This window comes from Squalius cephalus, assembly GCF_949319135.1.
Source record: "Squalius cephalus genome assembly, chromosome: 20".
NCBI classification, from domain to species: domain Eukaryota; kingdom Metazoa; phylum Chordata; class Actinopteri; order Cypriniformes; family Leuciscidae; genus Squalius; species Squalius cephalus.
The window spans coordinates 22516158-22538602 of record NC_137141.1 but is presented as its reverse complement, the minus strand read 5'-3'; the positions used below and the strand labels follow the sequence as shown (position 1 = coordinate 22538602).

The 22445-nt window shown below is 37.5% G+C and overlaps 1 protein-coding gene across 2 annotated transcripts in view; it reads right to left on the bottom strand.

Moving 5' to 3' along the window:
- Positions 1–22445, bottom strand: part of pacrg (PARK2 co-regulated) — a 160805-nt gene that overhangs the window by 29831 nt on the left and 108529 nt on the right. For both annotated transcript variants that reach the window (XM_079854304.1, XM_079854303.1), the window contains exons 3-4: positions 7217–7388; positions 4522–4671 (exon numbers count right to left, since the gene is read on the bottom strand). In XM_079854304.1, coding sequence (XP_079710430.1) covers positions 4522–4671; positions 7217–7388 — 322 coding nt within the window. The remainder of the gene's footprint in view (positions 1–4521; positions 4672–7216; positions 7389–22445) is intronic.

Here is a 22445-nt window from a genome sequence, read left to right as displayed (position 1 = left end):
TATTTTGGCTAATTTGAATACACTATTAGCTTGCAAGAAAATTCTGTCTGGACCTGCTTATCACTTACTGTATGAATATGTGATATATGGCCAGTCCTTAATATGGTTGCGTTCACAGTTCACACACAGTACGGATATTTACTAGAGTGATAACACATTCTATAACCGAACTCACACCCAGAAATTTACAACCACATTCTGAGGGGTTTCCATGTGTGGTTTTGATAACTTACGAGTTGTGTGTCATCTGAAGGTTTTTGATACAGTCCCTGTTCTCCACAAGAGGTGCTCCCATCAGTTTTGTGTTTTACGTGCGAGCGGCATGATTCAAATGATCCCCCCACCCAGATATAAACACTTTTCAGTTTTATGGACATTGCCATCTTTGATATTACTTTGGTCATTGTTGCTATGGTTAGAATATGGGCCCCATTGCACGTTGATACAGACAGTATTCAAGACGCTACTGTAAGTTGCTGTGTTAATGGAACATTTCGACAGTGTGAACGTAGCCTTATAAAGTCCACGTTGCTGTGTGTCATTCATTGTTGCCCTCCAGAGCCAATCGCACAATAGGAGGAGACGCTAAGTGGAGGTACAAAGCACAACTGGCAACGTAATAAGGAACAACTGAGGCTAATAGCACCTCTGCCATGGACACACAAGGAACAACATAGCCAGATCGCCACGATAATACCACCTGACCCTGCAGAACTAGCATTTCACGAACACAAATAATTTTTTTTGTTTCAAATAAAATGCTTTAAAAATTCCTCCATCTGCCTCGGGTATATTTGTTTCTGTGTGGGTGTGTCAGCGCTTGGAGTTGTCGACGTTCCCATCAGGAAGATTCAAAGGACCAAACGGAGTGTATCACAGCAGGTTGGGCGCAGATTAATGTGGAAAGCAGACTAACAGCACAAAGATAATGCAGGCCAATAAAAAGACTCACACATGCACGTGGAGCACAGGAGTGAAGCAGGGGCTAACGGCAGAACAGCTCGGGGTCGTTAAGCATCATTAGCAGGACATTTGTTCACACACATTTGTCAGAAAGCGTCCTGCTAAGCAGGGAGTGTGTTCTCCTCAAGGAGTGTGTACTGGACAGAGGCAAGCAGGCAGGAAATTAAGTTACTGCCACGTGTGTGTGTGTAATCTACTGCATGATGGAGCAGATCTGTTCCTCGTATGAGACGTCACCGTGTTTGATTAACAACAGGACTCATCCCAGCCGGAAAACAAGAGAAGCGTGTAAACTGCATCTGTGATTCACATGCATTTACAGTTCCAGCATATTCAGTAGTTTCAAGTACAGGAGCACACAAACACACTCACACAAGTGCACACACAAGCGAAAATGCAGCACGGCTACAATCAGGAAAAAGTTTATCTGAAGCTCAAGAGACCACAAAAGCCATAGAAATTGGGGAAAAGCAGTGCTACATATTGATTGAATTATGAGAGGTTAAACCTCCTTACTCTTAATGATTTAAACAGACTGAAATAACATTGGGGAAACTGCACACTGAAGCAGTTCATTTATGACTACCCCAGGGTTAAGGAGTTCTGTCTAGAACACATTTACCACTAATTTTATATTTAAAGAAATAGTCTACTCAAAAATGTTAAAGTTTATATAGCCTAGCTCAGAATGCCAAGATCGTTTGGTTTGATTCACAGGGAACACAAACTGATAAAATGTATACTTTAAATTTATTGTAAGGCACTTTGAAAAAAGCATCTATGAATGAGAAAAGTGTTTGCACCAGCTCTGCAATTCACCGGCATCATGTCAACAGATGAGATCATTAAAAATACACTGTTTTGTTATTTTCCCGGCAACAAACGTCCCGAGTCCTTCACATAAAAATCAGTCTACAGGCTTTTATAGACAACCCAGGAAGTCGGGGAATGTCTAGTTTTTTAAGTTTCATTACAAGCTGGTCACACACATTGGCAATACAAAAAACAATTAATACATGAAAAGTCTTGCATATAGCTCCTTAAAGAAACATTTCTTATAATCTTTCATGATTCATTGATCAATAGACAGTTCAAAAGAACAGAATTTCTTTTAAAAATAGAAAAGTAATATAAAAGCCATTACTGTCAGTTTTGATCAATTTACTGCATCCTTGCTGAATAAAAATATGAATGCATTTGAAAAAGGAAGAAAACTTACTGCCCCCAAACTTTTAAACAGAATATTAGGCTATTTATTTAACAGCAACAAATGTGGACAAATGTGACCTTGTGAAAAAAAAAGATTTGTAAAGCACAGAAAGCAGGACGAATCACACGGACACACAACACCACAAGCGCCAACAGCTGCATCCTGGGGAACAAAAGACCACTATGTAGACACAAATTCCCTCTGGCCACACTGCCACAACGCATAAAAACACACACACATGGCCCATGACATACTCTAAGAGTGATCCGGTTCAGGATATTCACAATCAGCATCTACCCCCAGAGAAATCCAAAAGAAAAAGTCAGATCCTTTTTAGCCCAACATAAGTTAACTACAGCTCTCCAAATATATATCTCTCTCTCATACAATCAGACTATTTAAAGGGATAGGTCAGTCACCCAAAAATGAAAATTCAGTCATCATTTACTCACCCTCAAGTTGTTCCAAACATTCATGAATTTATCTCTTCGGCTCAACACAAAATAAGTTATTTTGAAGAATGTCGGAAACCAAACAGTTGATGGACCCCATTGACTTCCATAGTATTTTTTTCCATACTATGGAAGGCAATAGGGTCCATCAACTGTTTGGTTACCCATGTTCTTCAAAATATCTCCTTTTTGAAGAAATAAATTCAAACAGGTTTGGAACAGCTTGAGGGTGAGTAAATAATGACAGAATTTTTGGTGAACCATCCCTTTAACTAAGCTTTAACTATGAAGACTAAAATAGCAGCTGCTCATTTCTCAAGTTGACAAGATGCACAATGATTTCTGAAACTGATATTTGGATCTAACCAGTCCTGACCTGAGCCTGTAAACCAGGCATTAAACACTTAAGAGTCTTTACCTATCGGTAATTCACTGAGGAGATTAGCATGGAGCCTGAAGCTAATGAGAGGAGCTTTCTCTGTTCCTCCAGTGCTCCTTCTTTTTCTCAAACAAAACATTAGTAGATAATGTAACGGAATTAAGAAGACAAAAGATTCAAATTGGATATTGATCAGAGGAGTGAGGTGGCAGCATTTCGGCTGGTTAAGCCTGTGATGAGGTGATTGATCCACAATGCTTGTCCTCACGTCTGAAGATGTCTGGCAGGCCTATAGTCTGCCTGACAAAGGCGGTGAAAAGAACCGTGAACTGTCCGACACCAGGACACAATGAATACAGAACGGTCATGTCAGTCCGCAGAACCATATTTGAAAGGATGGCAGACATCAGATGACAAAGAGAGACAAATAAAACGACACAATCAATGGAAATACAGGCACCAGTAGACTTGTATTGGCATTGGCATGTAAAAAGTCGGCATAAGCATTCAGTAATGATGTAGAATGTTCAATAAGAGTGACTCAGAGCAGTGCCGATGCCTGCTGATCTGAGAACAGCTTTAAAGATCAGAGCTGAAGGCTTGGATCCTAAAAGACAAGCACTGATCTCTAGCAAGACAAGGGCCGCAGGGATCAATGTAAAATCAATGTTAATTGCCAGTGTTTTTCTATGTGGCCAGATCACAGAGATACAAAAAACGGTTAAATGTGTAAAACCAGCAGAAAAAGTAAAGAATGTAGTCATTAAAAAACATACTATAAGTTTCGACAGTTTCGACATCAGATTGAATGAGCCATATTCAAAACTGGCAATACACATACCTGTAACCGCACAGCTGAAATCTATACCACACTCATGGTGCATCCATTGGAATTATCTTAGTTATGTATTTCAGAAACATTTACTGTACATCAGAAAGCTCTGTTGTGACATCATGTGAAAATAAATTATTTTCGTACAAAAGATCGGGGTCTGTACGTTTTTTTTTTTTTTTTAAGTATATATTTCTGATAAGTCACCAAGGCTGGGTTTATTTGATCAAAAATACAGAAAAAAATCAGTAATATTTGGAAATATTATTACAATTTAAAATAACTAGTTAGTTATAACTAGAAATAGTTTTCTATTTTAATATATTTTAAAATGTAATTAATTAATGTGATGGCAAAGCTATATTTTCTGCAATCATTACTCCAGTCTTCAGTGTCACATAATGGCACAACTGCATAATACTTTTATGGAATATTTGTGATATTTGCCTTTTTTTTTTCTGTTTTATCTAATTAATAGAAATTTCGAAACAGCATTTATTTAAAATAGAAAAATCTTTTGGAACGTTATACATATCGAAATCAATGTATTCTTGCAGAATAAAAGTATTAATTTCTTTAAAAAAAAAAGAAATCGTACAGACCCCAAACTTTAGAATGGTGTATATATTTCATATAATGTTTTATAACAACCCAAAGTTGTTGTAGATGTGTTTGAGTTGCTTACTGTTCATGTTCTTGAAGATGTTCAGGATGGGGAGGATCTGTCTGTAGTACGGGACCAGCGCCTCACCCACCATCTCTGCTGAAACAACCAGGTGCTGCAGAACCTTCAGCGTGGTGCAGATGACCTGCCTGCACCTCGTGTTGAGGGCATCTGTAGACAAACACAGACAGATGTAGAGACAGAAAGAGAAAAGTCCCAAAACACTTTGAGGTCATGAATATTTTGACAATGTGTGAAAAATGTTGCCATTTGTTACAACCCTTACTGGGGTGTTATATTTGCACTTTTTTGCTCTCAGACTATGTCCAAAACCTGAAAAATGCTTTCTTCACGGGCTCTAAATGGAAGGTGTCCATTCAATTCTTTAAAAAAGCCTTAATTTGCATCATTTGATTGAGAAATCAAAACTTTTGACATAGAAGGGGTTATTCTCATTAATATTCCTAACATTAAGAAAGCGTGGATGAAGCTCCAGTCAGATCGTGTCAGTAAGACACTGTTAGTTTGTTCGCTTCATTTTACCACGGATTCGTTTTAAACAAGACACATTTGACACAGGCCTTTCAGAGGGACTGAAAATAAAAGTTGATGCAGTTTTGACTATATTGGATCTGACAGTAATGTGACAACACACAAGTGTGAGTAACAATGTTTTTACCATGTCTCACTATTGCTTTGTCTGTTACAGATCATTTGAGTAGTTATACTATAGTGCTGCAGTCAAACTTAATAGTTGTGATTTGCTGTTCTTTCCTTTGCTTTGGCATTTATCAGGTAAGCTATGCATTGGATTATTAGATATGGAAGAAAGCACGTAGAGAATGCAGCTTTTGTTATTGTTTTGATCTAAGCCATTCACTGTAATCCTGAAAATTTTTATATGCAAAACTGTTACCCAATTATAGCAGTAGGCATTTACTTAAGTCTTGAATGTCGCACGCCCATCAAAACGTGTTTTAAGAGAAGGTCAAAAATAGGTTATGAAAATAGCCTATTACATCTAAATTAGGATGTCTTGATAACATTATAAGTGGACCACAGAGAACATTATAAAATAATACATAATTAGACATGATGTTATGATGTATCTCAAGCCTGTCTGAACAAGGTTTTTATGAGGTATCTTCATATAATAATAAAAAACCCTATCTGTTAAAGGGGACACTTCTCCCAAAATTTTTATTTATTTACACACCCTCACGTCATTTCAAGCCAAGCCTGTATGACTTTCTTCCTTCTGTGGAACATAAACCCCCCCCCGACTTATGTGTTTCGCAGAATAAAGACATTTATTTTGAGTGGCAGCTGTGTGCTGTACTTTAACAATCATTTCCATTTACTTCCTGCTCTCCTATATCTGAACAGCACACGATGAAATTCTAATTACCAAACAAACACGGCAAACTGTTTTCCAGCGGTGTGACATTTGCACCGAAGGAGTGTTCAATAATGCATGATGTGTGACGCGTCTGGAGGAGTGAAGATCTGTTTCTAAATCTCTCTAAATAAAGGAACCATTAATTCCTTCTTCATATTAGGCTCTAAAAATGAATGACCTCATATACCTTTTCCTTCTCTAAATACCACAGGATCATGACATTTAGACTCTTCAGTAATTGCATTAGTTTAACTCCTGATACAAACATATCTGCAGTCATTCCTGTGAGAGAGGGGGGAAACTGTTCTCATTTATCTATCTATCCATCTATTTATCCATCTATCTAATCTAGTTCAAACTTCAATCGAGCAGGAGGAGAATAGTTTTATTTAATCATCCCATAAGAGCTCATTTATTTTTTGATTCTGGGCTTTGATCGGGCCAGTGCAGAACATCGACCTTCTGGTTTTCACTCTCTTCAGAGTGACCTTTGCTGTATGTGTACGATCAGTTTTTGTTTTGAAAATTAGCTTAATTCATTCTTTTTTTCTATCCATGACCTTCTAGTGTATCAGAAGTTTTCACAGTCTATTGCAAAGAAAAGTGTATTTTATTAGTGTACCGTATTATTTTGTCTTATTTTGTTGTGCTGACAATAGGGCCAGTTGTGCTCTTAAAATGCATTATATAATACAATATATTAAGTAATACCATTTTTATGAACAGGAAGACAAGCAAAAATTAACCATTAAAAAAACAACAACATACAAAATCACAAATGTTTTAAAATTCGGTATTACATTACCTTAAAAGGGGTCTTTTTGCTTTGTTGCAAAAACATTTATGTGTTTCTTTTACAGTAATTAAAAAAAATAACAGTAAGTTTTATTCCATAATAGTAACAGCTTCACAACAACCCTTGGCTAACAATAAAGCTTTAATGGCCAATATTGCTCTCATCATACTGTTTTCTCCTTTAAATTGTCGTTTCCTTCACATGACTTAGGCCAAACTCCAGCTATGATAAACATTTTCAGCATTTCAAGGTTTGCTTCTTACCACCATTCCATAAACCAGATTTATTTAGTGTGTATATATTAATTATATATATTAATTATTATCATTTTCTCGCTTCGGAATGCTTCTTATATTCTTCTTCCAAGCTGTTTGGTTTCTTATGCAGATGAAGTGCATACTATGTACCAGGGACAGATTGACCTCCACTGAATGATTTTGTGACTAACAACAAAAAGAAGTGTTACTTTGGACAGGAATTAGTACTAGACAGGGAGTAGGTGTCATCTTAATGCCACTCACTCTTGATGGGTATGATGAGCTGTGGAATAACAGGCAGGACCTTACTGCCACCGTGCTCCAGCATGTCATGGATGCCCTGTCGAGCGAAGAACTCATAGGGGTGAACTGTCTCGCACAGACCATCAAAGAACAGGGGGAGGTAGTGATGGTAGTCCAGTTTTTCAATCTCCACCTGTTTAAAACACAAACACACATGCAGGGTCAGTGTTATTCTAAGCTATGGAAGGCCAAAGGGTTTGTGTGTTTTTAAATAACCCCTCTTTGCGTCTGTCCTTATATTAGCCTCAACAAATACTCACAGGCTTCAAGCCACATAAAGACCAGCCCCCGTTTTAGTGCCCCCAAGCATGCCGACACACATTCTGGAGGGAAGACTGGGGGGACAGCTGTTCAGGGGCTTTAGAACACTCAAACATGTGACTTCCTGTTGGATCACACGTTTGCACCTGTTCTCCTTGGGTTATGAGCATGGAAACAGACGTGAATAGACCAGGACTGTTTCCTGTCCTTGAGTATTGGACATAAAGTCACACACACTGCTGTCTTTTTCTTTCTTTTCTTCTTTCTGTCACAAGTCTCTGTCAAGTAGGTGTCATGATGTTGTGTTCACACTGAAACAAAATTTTAAATCACTATGTTGTCTTTTTTTTTTCTAGTAAAAACAGCTTAAAATTCCTATAAAAAAAATAAATAATAATAAGTAAATAATTATATATATATATATATATATAAAATTTATCTTTATCTATTATAATAGGGGCTGTTTACACCTGGCCACTTCATGTGTTTTCTGTGATCGGATAGCTATCCGATCGTGAAAAGACCAGGTGTAAATGCCCTCCGAAACACATTCGAGACGGATTTGAATCCGATCACTCAAACCACATCAGGAGGTGGTCTGGGCCGCATTCCAGACGAAACTGGACAAGTGTAAATGCATCTGGTTGTTGAAACCACATACAGTGAGGAAAATAAGTATTTGAACACCCTGCTATTTTGCAAGTTCTCCCACTTGGAAATCATGGAGGGGTCTGAAATTGTCCACTGTGAGAGACATAATCTAAAAAAAAAATCCAGAAATCACAATATATGATTTTTTAACTATTTATTTGTATGATACAGCTGCAAATAAGTATTTGAACACCTGTCTATCAGCTAGAATTCTGACCCTCAAAGACCTGTTAGTCTGCCTTTAAAATGTCCACCTCCACTCCATTTATTATCCTAAATTAGATGCACCTGTTTGAGGTCGTTAGCTGCATAAAGACACCTGTCCACCCCATACAATCAGTAAGAATCCAACTACTAACATGGCCAAGACCAAAGAGCTGTCCAAAGACACTAGAGACAAAATTGTAAAATTGACAAAATTGACAAAATTGTACACCTGGGCCTCCTTGGACTGGGCCTCCATGCAAGATCTCACCTCGTGGGGTCTCAATGATCCTAAGAAAGGTGAGAAATCAGCCCAGAACTACACAGGAGGAGCTGGTCAATGACCTGAAAAGAGCTGGGACCACCGTTTCCAAGGTTACTGTTGGTAATACACTAAGACGTCATGGTTTGAAATCATGCATGGCACGGAAGGTTCCCCTGCTTAAACCAGCACGTCAAGGCCCGTCTTAAGTTTGCCAATGACCATTTGGATGATCCAGAGGAGTCATGGGAGAAAGTCATGTGGTCAGATGAGACCAACATAGAACTTTTTGGTCATAATTCCACTAAACGTGTTTGGAGGAAGAAGAATGATGAGTACCATCCCAAGAACACCATCCCTATTGTGAAGCATGGGGGTGGTAGCATCATGCTTTGGGGGTGTTTTTCTGCACATGGGACAGGGCGACTGCACTGTATTAAGGAGAGGATGACCGGGGCCATGTATTGCGAGATTTTGGGGAACAACCTCCTTCCCTCAGTTAGAGCATTGAAGATGGGTCGAGGCTGGGTCTTCCAACATGACAATGACACGAAGCACACAGCCAGGATAACCAAGGAGTGGCTCTGTAAGAAGCATATCAAGGTTCTGGCGTGGCCTAGCCAGTCTCCAGACCTAAACCCAATAGAGAATCTTTGGAGGGAGCTCAAACTCCGTGTTTCTCAGGGACAGCCCAGAAACCTGACTGATCTAGAGAAGATCTGTGTGGAGGAGTGGGCCAAAATCCCTCCTGCAGTGTGTGCAAACCTGGTGAAAAACTACAGGAAACGTTTGACCTCTGTAATTGCAAACAAAGGCTACTGTACCAAATATTAACATTGATTTTCTCAGGTGTTCAAATACTTATTTGCAGCTGTATCATACAAATAAATAGTTAAAAAATCATACATTGTGATTTCTGGATTTTTTTTTTTTAGATTATGTCTCTCACAGTGGACATGCACCTACGATGACAATTTCAGACCCCTCCATGATTTCTAAGTGGGAGAACTTGCAAAATAGCAGGGTGTTCAAATACTTATTTTCCTCACTGTATGTAAATTTTACTCCTCCCAACAATGCTAAAAAATACACGTGAGAGCGTGTTATAGGCTATATGTAATGTTATAGCCCGATATGAGGCGCTACTGCAACACGCATCACCGCAGATAAGCATCTATTCAACAAGCCAACGTGCAAAATATCGCAAATCAAAGTCAAGTCACCTTCATTTATATAGCGCTTTTAACAATATGGATTGTTTCTAAGCAGCTTTACAGAGATAAAAGGAAATTACCGTAACAGATTGTTTAGGTTTTACAACAGCTCTAGGATAAAGTTATTGTCCAGCTAAAGTTAGTTTTGATTGATTGATTCACTTCTGTTGCGAAGATCATTAGTTATTAACTTAGGGGCCGCTAATACAACACCGTTCAAACAGGAATACCCTTAACGCGCTCCGGCCGCCCATCCGCACAAAAACAGTGCCTGGTGTCTCGAGAACGCACTCCCTGAAATAGGTTCGAATGTGCAAACGATTATCTTTTTCTCTGCGCAAACCTCAAAAACGCAAACCCGCGAAAACGCAGACGTCGCGCACATGAGCATTGGGCTACGTGTTCAGTCCAAAGGTATGCGTGTTTGAATATATGTACAGATCAACCCTCAATAAACTACTTGTCTGGCCTTAAAAATTTATAACCCAGAATATTTTTGTCGCATCTGCATCTTATATTTCCTTTTTTAAGTATAAACTTCATTAAATATGTTAGATTTCTGTTTTAAACATAAAAAAAATAAAAATAATTGACAACAGGGTAAAAAGAAATCTAATTCTTAAAAATACATTTTAAAATTGTTTAAATATTTTATTGGGGGAAAATATACATTGATTAAGAACCTAATACATATATTTTTTTCAGTGCATTGTGGGGTTGTTTATTATGTTTTTCTTCTATTGATTGATTTAATGATGGGATAGTTGGTGAAGTGTGTGTGTGTGTGTGTGTGTGTCACATGACTCCTTTACAACTGTTCTTTGTAGTCGTAGTGTCACTGATATCAGGAGCTGTTAGGTTGAAAGTGGCCAGACCTCATCAAACCCCTCCTCAGACATCAAAGCACGCACAGAGAGAGAGAGAGAGAGAGAGAGAGAGAGAGAGAGAGAGAGAGAGAGAGAGAGAGAGAGAGAGAGAGAGAGAGAGAGAGAGAGAGAGAGAGAGCATCATAAGCTTAGCACGAGGGCGGATTGCTTAGAGCCAATTTACTGGCTAACCTTGACCTTTTCTGACTTGGTCAAGATCATCTTTGTGAGTCATACAGCAAAACTCCAATACAAAAGCAAATATGTGCAGTGCGCTGGTAGAGAGATGATACTCACACAAACACACACACAGAGAGCCATAGTGATTCAAAACATGAAAAGCCAGAGGAGACTCATGCAGCTAACCACAGACAGATGTCTCGCATCACTGGGGTGATGTCTGTGGGACACAATCTCTGCCTGTAGCATTAATCACTGGAACACTGCGAGTGTATGAGTGGGTGGATCAGCTTTTGCCTACATTGTGAGGAATAAATGTCCCAACATGGATATTCAACACCAACATTGTGGAAATTAGGCAACAACAATGGCTTTACTAAATTGTGTAATGAAAATCTGAACATGCAGAAGCGTTACTGTGAGGGTTAGGTTTAAGATTAGGGCATATAATTAACTCAGTATGAAGACAATAGCAGTCAATAAAAAGTCTCTAACATGATAGAAAAGCAGAAATGTATGTTTGTATGTATGTATCTCCAAGGAAGTTTATAAGGCCATGTTGAACATGAATGCACATACACCTGATGTGGGTCCTGAAGGGATATTATTATTAGTTATTTGTGAATTCAGTGCCAACACATATACTGATTATAACACAGTGTGCTGAGTCATCTTTACAAAACTCACCCCTGGAGAGAAAGACAAACAGCCCTTCTAGAATACATTTTATGTATCAGCGTCACTTGAAACTTAGAATTATTTTCATACAGACAGCCGAGTATGTATAAAATAGTAAGCCGCAATTGCAAAGTTGTACCTTATTTTATCACCATTTTATATTTGTTCATGATTTAATTAAACATTTTGGTATTGTACACTAGCGTTTACAATTTTGGGGTTGGTCTCTAAGGGCCGCATTTATTATACAAAAAAATAATAATAATATATTGTTGTGAAATATTATTCCAATTTAAAATAACTGTTTTCTATTTTCATATATATTTTAAAATGCAATTTATTCTCCTGTGATGGCAAAGCTGAATTTTCAGAGTCACATGATCCTTCAGAAATCATTCTAACACAGTAATTGGTGATAAGAAACATTTCTTGTTATTATTAATGTCAAAAGAACAGCTTTGATTTGAAATAGAAATTTTGAAATATTTAAATAATTTTTAAATAAAGCCAAATGACAAAAGTTGTACCTTAATTATTTTATTTTATCATCATTTAATTAAATATGTATGTATATTATTTATTTTTTTGGAAAATTAATACATAAAGTTATAAAAATAGAATACACTTCCTGTCACTCAATCTCCCTTCCAGCAGAGCATACTTGATAAATTTGCCTAATAAAATGACATCTCAATCAAGTATTGAATGTTTTGTTATTATGTAGCATGTCTAACCATTTTATAAAAGCAATCTGAAGGCTGTCGTATACTGTGTCTGCTGCATCATGCCATAACTTTCACGCCTGTTTCACGAATTACAACACACACAATAGCAGAGTGTTTTCATTTTACCGCACATACTAAAACATCACAGTATTCACACATGTGTTCACTAATTCAATAAATTCCACTTGTTGTAATTCATTTTGCTTTTCAATATCCTGTGGGGTGTGGCAAATTGAATTCAATTGAACTGAAAGAGAGACAATTCTAAATTTTTGAACAGTGCTCGTTCCTGGTGTGTGAGCGCTTGTCCTTCAGAAAGATTTGGATAGCTTACGTCTGTCAAACTATTTGTGCAACATATTGATTAAGGGCTGGCAGAGATGTTAAAGGGAAGACAAATGATTTGTCACCAGTGCAAAAACAAGGAAATATGAGAAGTGTCACACATGCCGCGTCATAAACCACAGAATGGCTCAGAAGAGACACCATTGTGTGTTTCTAATGCAATCTGTAAGATTTATTTCTAACCCATTCTTTACTATTTACACATTATTTCATTTGCTGTCTGTTCAAAAGACATGAGTGAAATGTCAAGTGGGATTTGAAGAGAGCGAGTCTGATCATAATGGGTCAGCCAGACAGAGGCCAGAGTCATATAGCAGTCACTATGACGACAGTAAAGATTTCAGTGGCAAATAAGTGAGCACTGAAACTACAGGTGCAGGGAAATAGTCAAATATGGGAGTCAGTGAAATGTGTAAAGTGCTGGTCTCACTGAAAGAGTTTCTGTTGAATGGTTGCAATTATGATCCTTTTGGAAGCCATTAAAACTGTATCTGCCCATGAGCAGGGCTGTTGAAAGCTCTTAATGCCTGACAGATTGGGCAGAAAGACAGGCAGGTGTAGTTTGAGCTTGTATGGCTGCAGTGGAACGGAGGAGGCAGAGCTGAAACTAACTGTCGGCAGTCCAGACACGCTCTGGCATTGAGGTGAGACATAAGGCTTGATGTGAGCGCCAGCAGCACATTTCTCCCAGCGTGCCGAGCACAAAGACACCTGTAGGGGGGGAATGGCCAACCCGTGGTGTCTATCATGAAGATGAATGACCAAACTGGCCACTTGAGTTTATACCATCACAGGCACTCACTGTAGGCAGGAGAAACTCAAGGACACTTTCTGAGTACCTGAGGACGTGTGAGATTGTAGTGAACGCAATATAGACATGAACTATACAAGAAATACTACACAAATTTCAAGTTGGACAGTCAGCCTGACACACATTATGACAGTTTGAAATTTGCCCTCCATGTGAGAGGAGGTAAATGCTCAAACCAATGTCCTGGCTATGAGAGTGTGACCTGTGCAATTGAAATATGTCATTGCATTTCAGAGGGAGGAAAATAACTTGACATTCTCTCTTTCCCAGACTGTGGCTGTAAGATAGAGGAGTGTTTTTTCAAGCATGAGAGGAGGGGGGTGTATACATTTAGAGGCTCATTCTGAAAGGAAATCAGACTGTTTTTTTTTTGTTTTTTTTTGTTTTTTCAGTTTTTCTGAGATGGTTGAAATGCAGGGCATATCCTCCTGGGACCCAGAAAAAAAAAGTTTTTTGAATTTAGTTTTTTTTCCATGTCATCACACTGTTTAGATCACAATAAACATATGGTAAAAAAACATTTTTGCAAAATAATATTTTATTCATAAGTTATGCTATGTCCTCTGTAGTAGACGCCAGGACTAAGTTGTTAAAAAAATAAAATGACATGAAATTATATGTATAGGCAAAAACAATGGGATTTTTTTTTTTCAATCACCAATAAATTTGGGGGTTTCAGGATTTTTTCAACCAAAATTTGTATAAAGATTATTCTCAACTATGTTATGAAAGAAATAACGGAATGAATTGATACACCATTTTACATTATGCAATATGTGGGTAAAATGTCCATAAATTAATATTCCCATTCAATGCAATGTATATATAAACTGTATCTAATTTGCACCTTAATGTGTTCTTGGAGCAACATTTAATGAAAAAATAAGTGTAATAATTGGAGTAATAATTGGCAACATTTTAATAATAATATCTAATATTTCATAGGAATATTGATGTATAATTTATTTCCATATTCACTTGTTGTGTCTCACAAAATGCCTGATAAACATGATTTAAGTCCTGATGTCCTCTACAGTGGACACGTTTGAAATCAATGCCCTGTTCTGTAACAGAAAATATTTTTTTTATTTGAAACCCCTTAACATTTTCCTGAGATGTTGTTTTATGAAATACAATTTGAAAAGTAGTCCAATTTAAATTATAATTACAATATATTATCATATTTCCATAAGAATGCTACATTTGATCACTAAATTAATGTCAGACATTTTTAAAGACCAAGGAGAAGTTGTTTTCATGGTGAAACCTCCAAACATTTGGTATCTCTGAAAAGTCCTGAATGTGCTCTTTACAGGACACCCAGGTTGTGTCATGTGACATGTATGACGTCAGAGAAATTCACTAAAATATAATGTCCACTACAGTGGACAAAAGTCTATTCTTGGATATGGAAGGGCTGTGTCAGTCACATTGTCAGTACTGTTTACATATGCTATATGTAATAGATAATCCAAAGCTAGCTGTGCATTAAATGATTTTAATGCATGATGATTGCCTCCTCGTAATAATATTAATAATGGTTAATTATTACCTTGAGTAATGATTTTCATTTAAATTGCTTTATAATAAAATAATATGTAAACACACATACATTCTGTATGATGTAATGTAATGTGATAATATATAAAAAGTTTCTCTACCTTACTACTAAAGCTATATTCGCTGAGCAAACATGAGCAGAACAATAAACCATTAGGACATATAGGAACGAGAAAATCGTATTACATTGAAGAGGCAAGCTTTTCTGCTTCTCCGGTCACCTAAGGTAAAGAAATCCAAAGCCTGTGATAATGTGCGTAACGTACAGTTGGCCTGGATAACTGTAATTCTGTGTGACTCACCCTCAGCTTTCCATCACCAAACAAAAACACTTCTTCATGTACTTAAGCTAATGTCAAGAGAGACCATCGGCACACATCAGCTCTGAAGAGCTCTAGGATGGTGATGGCTTGTAACGGCAGCGCTCCAGAGCAGACAGGCTGGAGTTGCAGCCATGAGGCTGTGAGAGGTAGGAGAGAGTTGACAGGTATTGTCAGGAAACTCAGTGAGCGGCCAGCAGACGGAGACGAGTTTGTCTCTGACGGGTTTATTGAAAAAGCTGCAGGCGCAAACAGCTTGAGCCAACACGGCTCTACAACACACACACACACACTCACGATACATAGACATTCTTATTTCTCATTCTGTTTCTAAGTCACATTTTTCCTCTCATTTCTTTAGGCACTAAATGCATTCAGAAGGGGGAAGAGCATACACACACACACACACACACAGAGAGAGAGAGAGAGAGAGAGAGAGAGAGAGAGAGAGAGAGAGAGAGAGAGAGAGAGAGAGAGAGAGAGAGAGAGAGAGAGAGAGAGAGAGAGAGAGAGAGAGAGAGAGAGAGAGAGAGAGAGAGAGAGAGAGAGAGAGAGAGAGAGAGAGAGAGAGAGAGAGAGAGAGAGAGAGAGAAAAAAAGAAATATTAAAAAAACACTTAAATATTGACTGAGCTATGGTCTATTGGTTAGTAGTAGGCTATGTGCTCCAACCTATTGAACTGGTCAGTAAAGGTCCTGACTCATATAGTGTCCTAAATCAGATATTAGGTATGCTGATAAAAATTGCCATAAAAAATACAAATATTTTTAAAAATACATAAAATATAACTACAAAGAATCTGCAAATAACAATGAATTAAATGGGAAATTTTAAAGTAGAAATACTGAAATGTTTTTTTTTTTTTTTTTTTTTTTTTGTAGAAACGTACTCCAATTTTTGTATTTAAAAATGCACAAAATCTTTTTTAATGTGTATCCCCTACCTAGAAGAAACAATTGCTTATGTACTGTACACCTAAAACAAAACAAAAATTCTAAATTAAATTAACTTTGAAAGAAAAAAATAAGAATTCAAGTTTCAAACATGCAGTAATACAATTAAAAACAGTTACATTAATTTATATAAAAAGTGTCAGCAATAAAAGTCTTTAATTCAGATCTCAGAGGAATTTACTTTTTAATAAAGCAAGTAAATTCAAAACTTTCAACGAGAGGGACAGGCAGAACAGAGAGTGATAGAGAAGTGAAGTGCATGTTTGAGAGCTGTGTGTGGAACACTGCTGCCCTAGGCAACTGCCAATATTACCTATCATGCCAGGATCCAGCTCTTGAACTAGTACTCATATGGGCCATGTGAGTTTAAATATGGCTTAACATTTCTCAGCCCCGTTCCTCCTCTTTCTCCATCATTTCCTGTCACTTCTTTGAGTCTGTCTTCATAAATGGAGTTTCTCTAGCTGAATTGTTCACTGAAACACGGTTAGCAATGATTGGTAAAACCACAACCAAAACTTTTTCTCTTCTAGTAACTTAGAACAGTGCCAATCCTGTCTATAGTCAGGAGGAAGATAAAGAGAATAAGGAGGGTACGGAGAGAGGTGGAAGTGGAATTCACTTTTGGGCTTTGCTAATCACTTTTGGGCTTAGGGAAAGATTGGCAGAAATGGAAAAGGAGTGAGTTAATGAGAAAATATGAGGATTCTTGTGAGGCCTTTGAATGAAATATGGCTGGTATTCTCTCTGTGTGCGGTGGAGACAGGGCTGTCTGTCATTAGCACACTGAGGGCAGAGAATCTAGGCTAAGTGTTCAGGCCATTTCTGTTGCCTTTCCAACCGACTGCGTAGATATGAGGATTTCACAGCCTATTACACATGATAATTGGAGAACATATTGAATTGGAGGCAATTTTCTCTTCTTCTTTGTATGCATAAATGTTTACAGTATTCACAGTAAAGCCTTTTCTAGAAGCATGTGACAGAGCATGCTATATGATGGATCCAGTCACGTATCCAATATTTGTTTCTATAAATGCGCTTGCCACTCTGTCAAATGATAAATAATAAATAAATAAAAAACAGCATAATAGAGAAGGCTATTTAAATGACTAATGTTTTGTTTACACGGTTTATTAGTAATTCCCGGCACGTAGGGATATTCAATAACAACACTTTACTAAAAGCCTACCTTTATCTCATTTCATTGTTGAAACTTCTCTGAAATCAATCAAGAGTATGCTTGTATTAGCTGACATAAAAGTGCAGTTACATTAGCGAAATTTTGCAGGAAAAAAGGTCTATTGTCATTAGTGTATGATGTATAATGCATGAAGCATAACTCACAAAGATGTCACTTCAAAACCAAGTAGCTTTCTGTAGGCCAACACAGTGATATCTGAGGAAATATTTTGTCCTTATTGCGAAATCCCCTATCACATGAATACCTATTAAAATGACCCGCCAAAATCCGCTGAACAATAGTAAATGTGACCGCACATTAATACAAGCAACTAGACCTTTCTGTATCTACTTCTAAGTTTAAAGCTGCTCCGTGCTGAACACGGTACATCCCTCGGTTTAAGGGCTCTAAATCAGTGTCCAGTACAGACGGGGGATGACTGATCCCTGGCTGAGGTGGCATAGTCATAAAACAGAAGAAATAAAAAGAAAGATGGGAAGACATGAAAGAGTGTATAAAATATTAAGTGCTGACTAAATGTCATCATCACATCCATCTGTCATCATTATAATCAGATGTAATCACAGTTGTCAGTCGGCTGACACACAAATCCGGACAACTGACAGCACTCTGATCATATCTAAGGAGTCTTGATATGAGAGAGACAGACAGGGAGATCAAAGAGACATAAACTTGATTACCAAAAGATTTAAAGCATTGAGATTTCACCAGCACAGAAGCTATCTCCTTTTAACGTGACTTGAATAGTGAGCTAACTGCTAATGTAAATCATACAAACAAAATAACAATTTCAAATCCTAGTAAGCTTGCTGCCTACATATGCAGCACTATAACCATTATAACTAAGTAGGATGTGATGGATTTGGAACACTCTACATAATCAAACGCTATACAAATAATGTTCTGCACAGGAGACTTGACCCATAATTCATTTCAATAGTTTGTTGTTAGCATGATGCTAAGCTAAAAGTGAGTACCAGTAAATAATGCCAAACTTTTAATGCTCTTCAGTGTTGAGTTAAATATTAATATTAATAATCAACATTTTTCTCTCCTCATCTGCCATCTAGGATTTGAAACAAATATATGCTCTTTTAGTTGCCATCATGGTTGCTAAAGCAAGCAACTGCCCCATGTATAAATGTAAATGCAATTATCACTTCATTCCTGATTAGGTCTGAGTTCATTAGCAACACTCTCTTTAACAAAAAATAGCTTTTCCCTGAGCATTAGCAATGAGGAGCATTAAGAGGTCTAGACTTGATTCCCTCAGTGGCTGGTTTAATGCTTAGAGGCAAATAGGTATACTGAGTTATCAGTTCTGTTCTCTCCCTGTGAGGATGTTTTTAATAAGTACCGGACCAGGAACGCCCGGAGACTCTAGCCAAACCCATTACACATGCTGATTTGATTGCCTTCATTCATTATTAAATCAAAATGCTGTGTGGCCTTCATGTCGGCCACTTTATGAGACTTTAAAATTTAAACACTTGGAAACTGACTGGTAATTTTGACTAAACCATCCAGTAAAAGGAGCAGGAAGTGCTACGCCCATTCCACTCCCAGATGCTATTGGTGATGCTAACACTTCAAACACAAACTGCTCCAGTCAACAATAGCTCAGAGACTAATTAAACTGAGCATGATGCTGACCAATTATACACAAAACAAGCTCATTAGAGCACTGTATGCCTGTTTTATTAATAACCCCATTTATTTCCATAATTAGCTCACTTTTATCTGTAAACATCAAAGAGATAAACTGTGACATCTCTAATAGAAATGCTTCTATAAAAAATAGAACACAGAGATGGATGGATGGATGGATGGATGGATGGATGGATGGATGGATGGATGGATGGATGGATGGATGGATGGATGGATGGATGGATGGATGGATGGATGGATGGATGGATGGATGGATGGATGGATGGATGGATGGATGGATGGATGGATGGATGGATGGATGGATGGATGGATGGATGGATGGATGATCTCACTGTAAATGAATGACTTCCTATTGCTTTCCAGCTGCAAATCAGTGTGACCACCCTTTAAGTCTGGCCACTTTAAATAGGCCTCAATTATGTGCAGCAGTTTTAATGAGCAGATGAGTGAGAGTGCAGCTGCAGGCAGAGCCTCAGAGAGACCTGCTCTCCACCACTCCAGATTGGGCAGACGGTGACCACTGCTGTGCCCGGGGCTCAATCTGCACACTCAGCTGCTCTTAATACCGCTTTATTAGGCTCTCCCTTTCTGTCTGTCTGTCTGTCTCTATCCCTCCTCCTAATCTCGCCAGGCTCTTTTGCAATGTTTTAATTAAATCATAATCAGAGGAGAAGTTTTCTGACAGATGTTTGTGCTAATGTGTAAGAACAGCTGGCTGAGGTATTGCACTGAGGTCACACCTCAGCTGCTCGCATACATCCTATAAGCACAATGGTTTCTCAACATGACTGATTCAAAGAATATCTAATTCTGCAGAAATTTATAGCACACATTGTATTATGAAAGCTACTGTATCATTTTTATAATGCTATATAAAATCTGAAATGACAGCATGGAGAGCAACACAGTGTTATTTTTTTTTCACAGTCTGTGAATCCATTAGAGATCTGTGCTCTCTTCTTCCATGCAACATAAAGCCCTCATTGTTCCTACAGGCACCCGGTGGCACATGATGTCATTACTCCATAATTTCCCCTCTCTGTATCTTTGTCCCAGTTATTTATTGCATTTTATGGCACACGTAAAACAACAAAAAGAATCAAGGTGATATGTGAATCAGGTCTATATACTGTACTGTCATATATCAGATGTGTAAAAGAGACCTGAGGTCATCTACTCATCATCATTTGGTATAAGAAACGTATGTCACCAGTCAGTATTTACATTGGGAAAGACTAGAAAATAATCATGAATTATAATACATTATTGCATGGCTTGGTTGAATTCTAATGTAGAATGCGGTCTGTTATTTCTTGATAACAGACCGCTGCTAAGTATAACACACCGTTGCCATGAAAAACAGAGCGTTGCTATGGACGCAGGATTCTAACCGTAGGGACGGAACGGACTATTTTCTTTAGCGGAAGCAATACAATCGTTTTTAAATCAATAAACTCCTTTTTAAATCAATATTTTGTGTCAAATTATTGATTTATTTGGTAGGTAGCCATGTAATAAGCGTGATAATGTAGAGCGAGGCAGTTGTTATAGCGAATACAACCCCTTCAGGCTGATTCAAGACCCCTCCGCTTCCTCTACATTATCCCTTACATATCACCCCCTTACAAAAGAATGACATCATTGTTTTAATACTGATTAAAATTCAAGTTGGAGACAGTATGGTTGATTTGGCTGTCAGGAATATTTATGCATTTAAAGCAAAAGCAATCCGTTTGACTAACTTATATTGATCAGCTGAGCTGAAAACTCAGATATTTCAATGATTATGATTTGATCTGACTGAAGATTACAAGGAGGCACATGAATTAAAAAAATATGTGCACAGATAAATCATTATTAATAAATACTACAATATTCCATAAAAATAATTATAATATTCTTTTTAAATGAGCATATACAATAAATTAATAAATAATTTTTTCAATCATTTCAAAAAAAGAATTTGACACTTACTTTTCTCAATCTTTACTTGTTTTTCTTAATGTTTTCACTAATGGAAACAACCAATACATTTTTGACTTTCTAATTTTAAGACACACCCTCTTTCAAAAGCAAAAGCACAATGCAGATATGATTAATTAGAATTCATTTAATTAATTAATTAGACTCTTAAGGCCTGTTCACACCAAGAACGATAACTATAATGATAATTATATTAGCGTCCACACCAAAGTACGATAAAGTTCAATTTATCCTAAGCGCATTGCAGTTGTCATCTGCCACTTTAAATGTTCAAGGGGATTCTGATTGGCTGTCAATTTGGCTGTTTTTATTGTTATTATCAGTTGGAAAAAATTGCTCTGAAAGTGATTCCAATGATATTGTTCCTCTGTGTCATTATCATTATAGTTGTTCTCACACAATTAGAACGATTGTTAAAACTTTATAGTTATTGTTATAGTTACCTTATCATTCTTACGAGCAAGCATTTACATTTCTGATGTATCAGCAGCTCAATTAAAAAATTAAGGCTGTGGCCCATACAAAGAGAACTATATTACAAGTCAGACATGCTATACATGCATTCATTTATTACCTCTTATTGTTGGTTTATTCTCTGACAGGGGGACAGGGAACACTGAACACACATGAACGAGCCGTGATGGATCCAAATAGCTCAAGATGTGAAGATCATTCCTCATAAAATCGCTGTGTGTGTATGCTGCAGTGATCCACAGATAGCTTTGATTGTAAAAGACTACCATTCCACACTGCCAGTTTACTAATGGCTGCCACAACCTTGATTCATTATTATCAAAGATTTGTTTCCAGAGTGCTGGTAGGGAAAAACTATGACTTAAAAGTGCAAACAATTCCGAACGCTGAGAGAATGTCAGAGACATCTGGGAGACAACGGCTTCAACACGAATAAAACAACAGCAATGGATGTGTGAAATGATTAGTAAGTTTATGCAAATAGAGAGAATGTGAAGGATAAACGCACAGTTTGAGATGCCACATGCAGTACTGCCAAGAAAGAGCAATAACTAAGCAACATTGCCTACATCACACGTGTGCTAAAATGCCGGTGCGCAAAAACACACAACAGGGAGCAATTCCTGTGTCTTCAACCATAAAATGGTGGTTTTGATAAGCTGCATGGTCAGGCAAGCTTTGATGATTTGGTCATGATTAGTCCACTATCAGCAATAAACAAGCTAAAACCACACAGCTGACGGCAGCAGAGTCGTAAAAACAACTTGACGGGAAGACATTACGATCTAAATGCTTTTGAATCCTCGTAAATCTGAGCCTGTTCAATCCAGA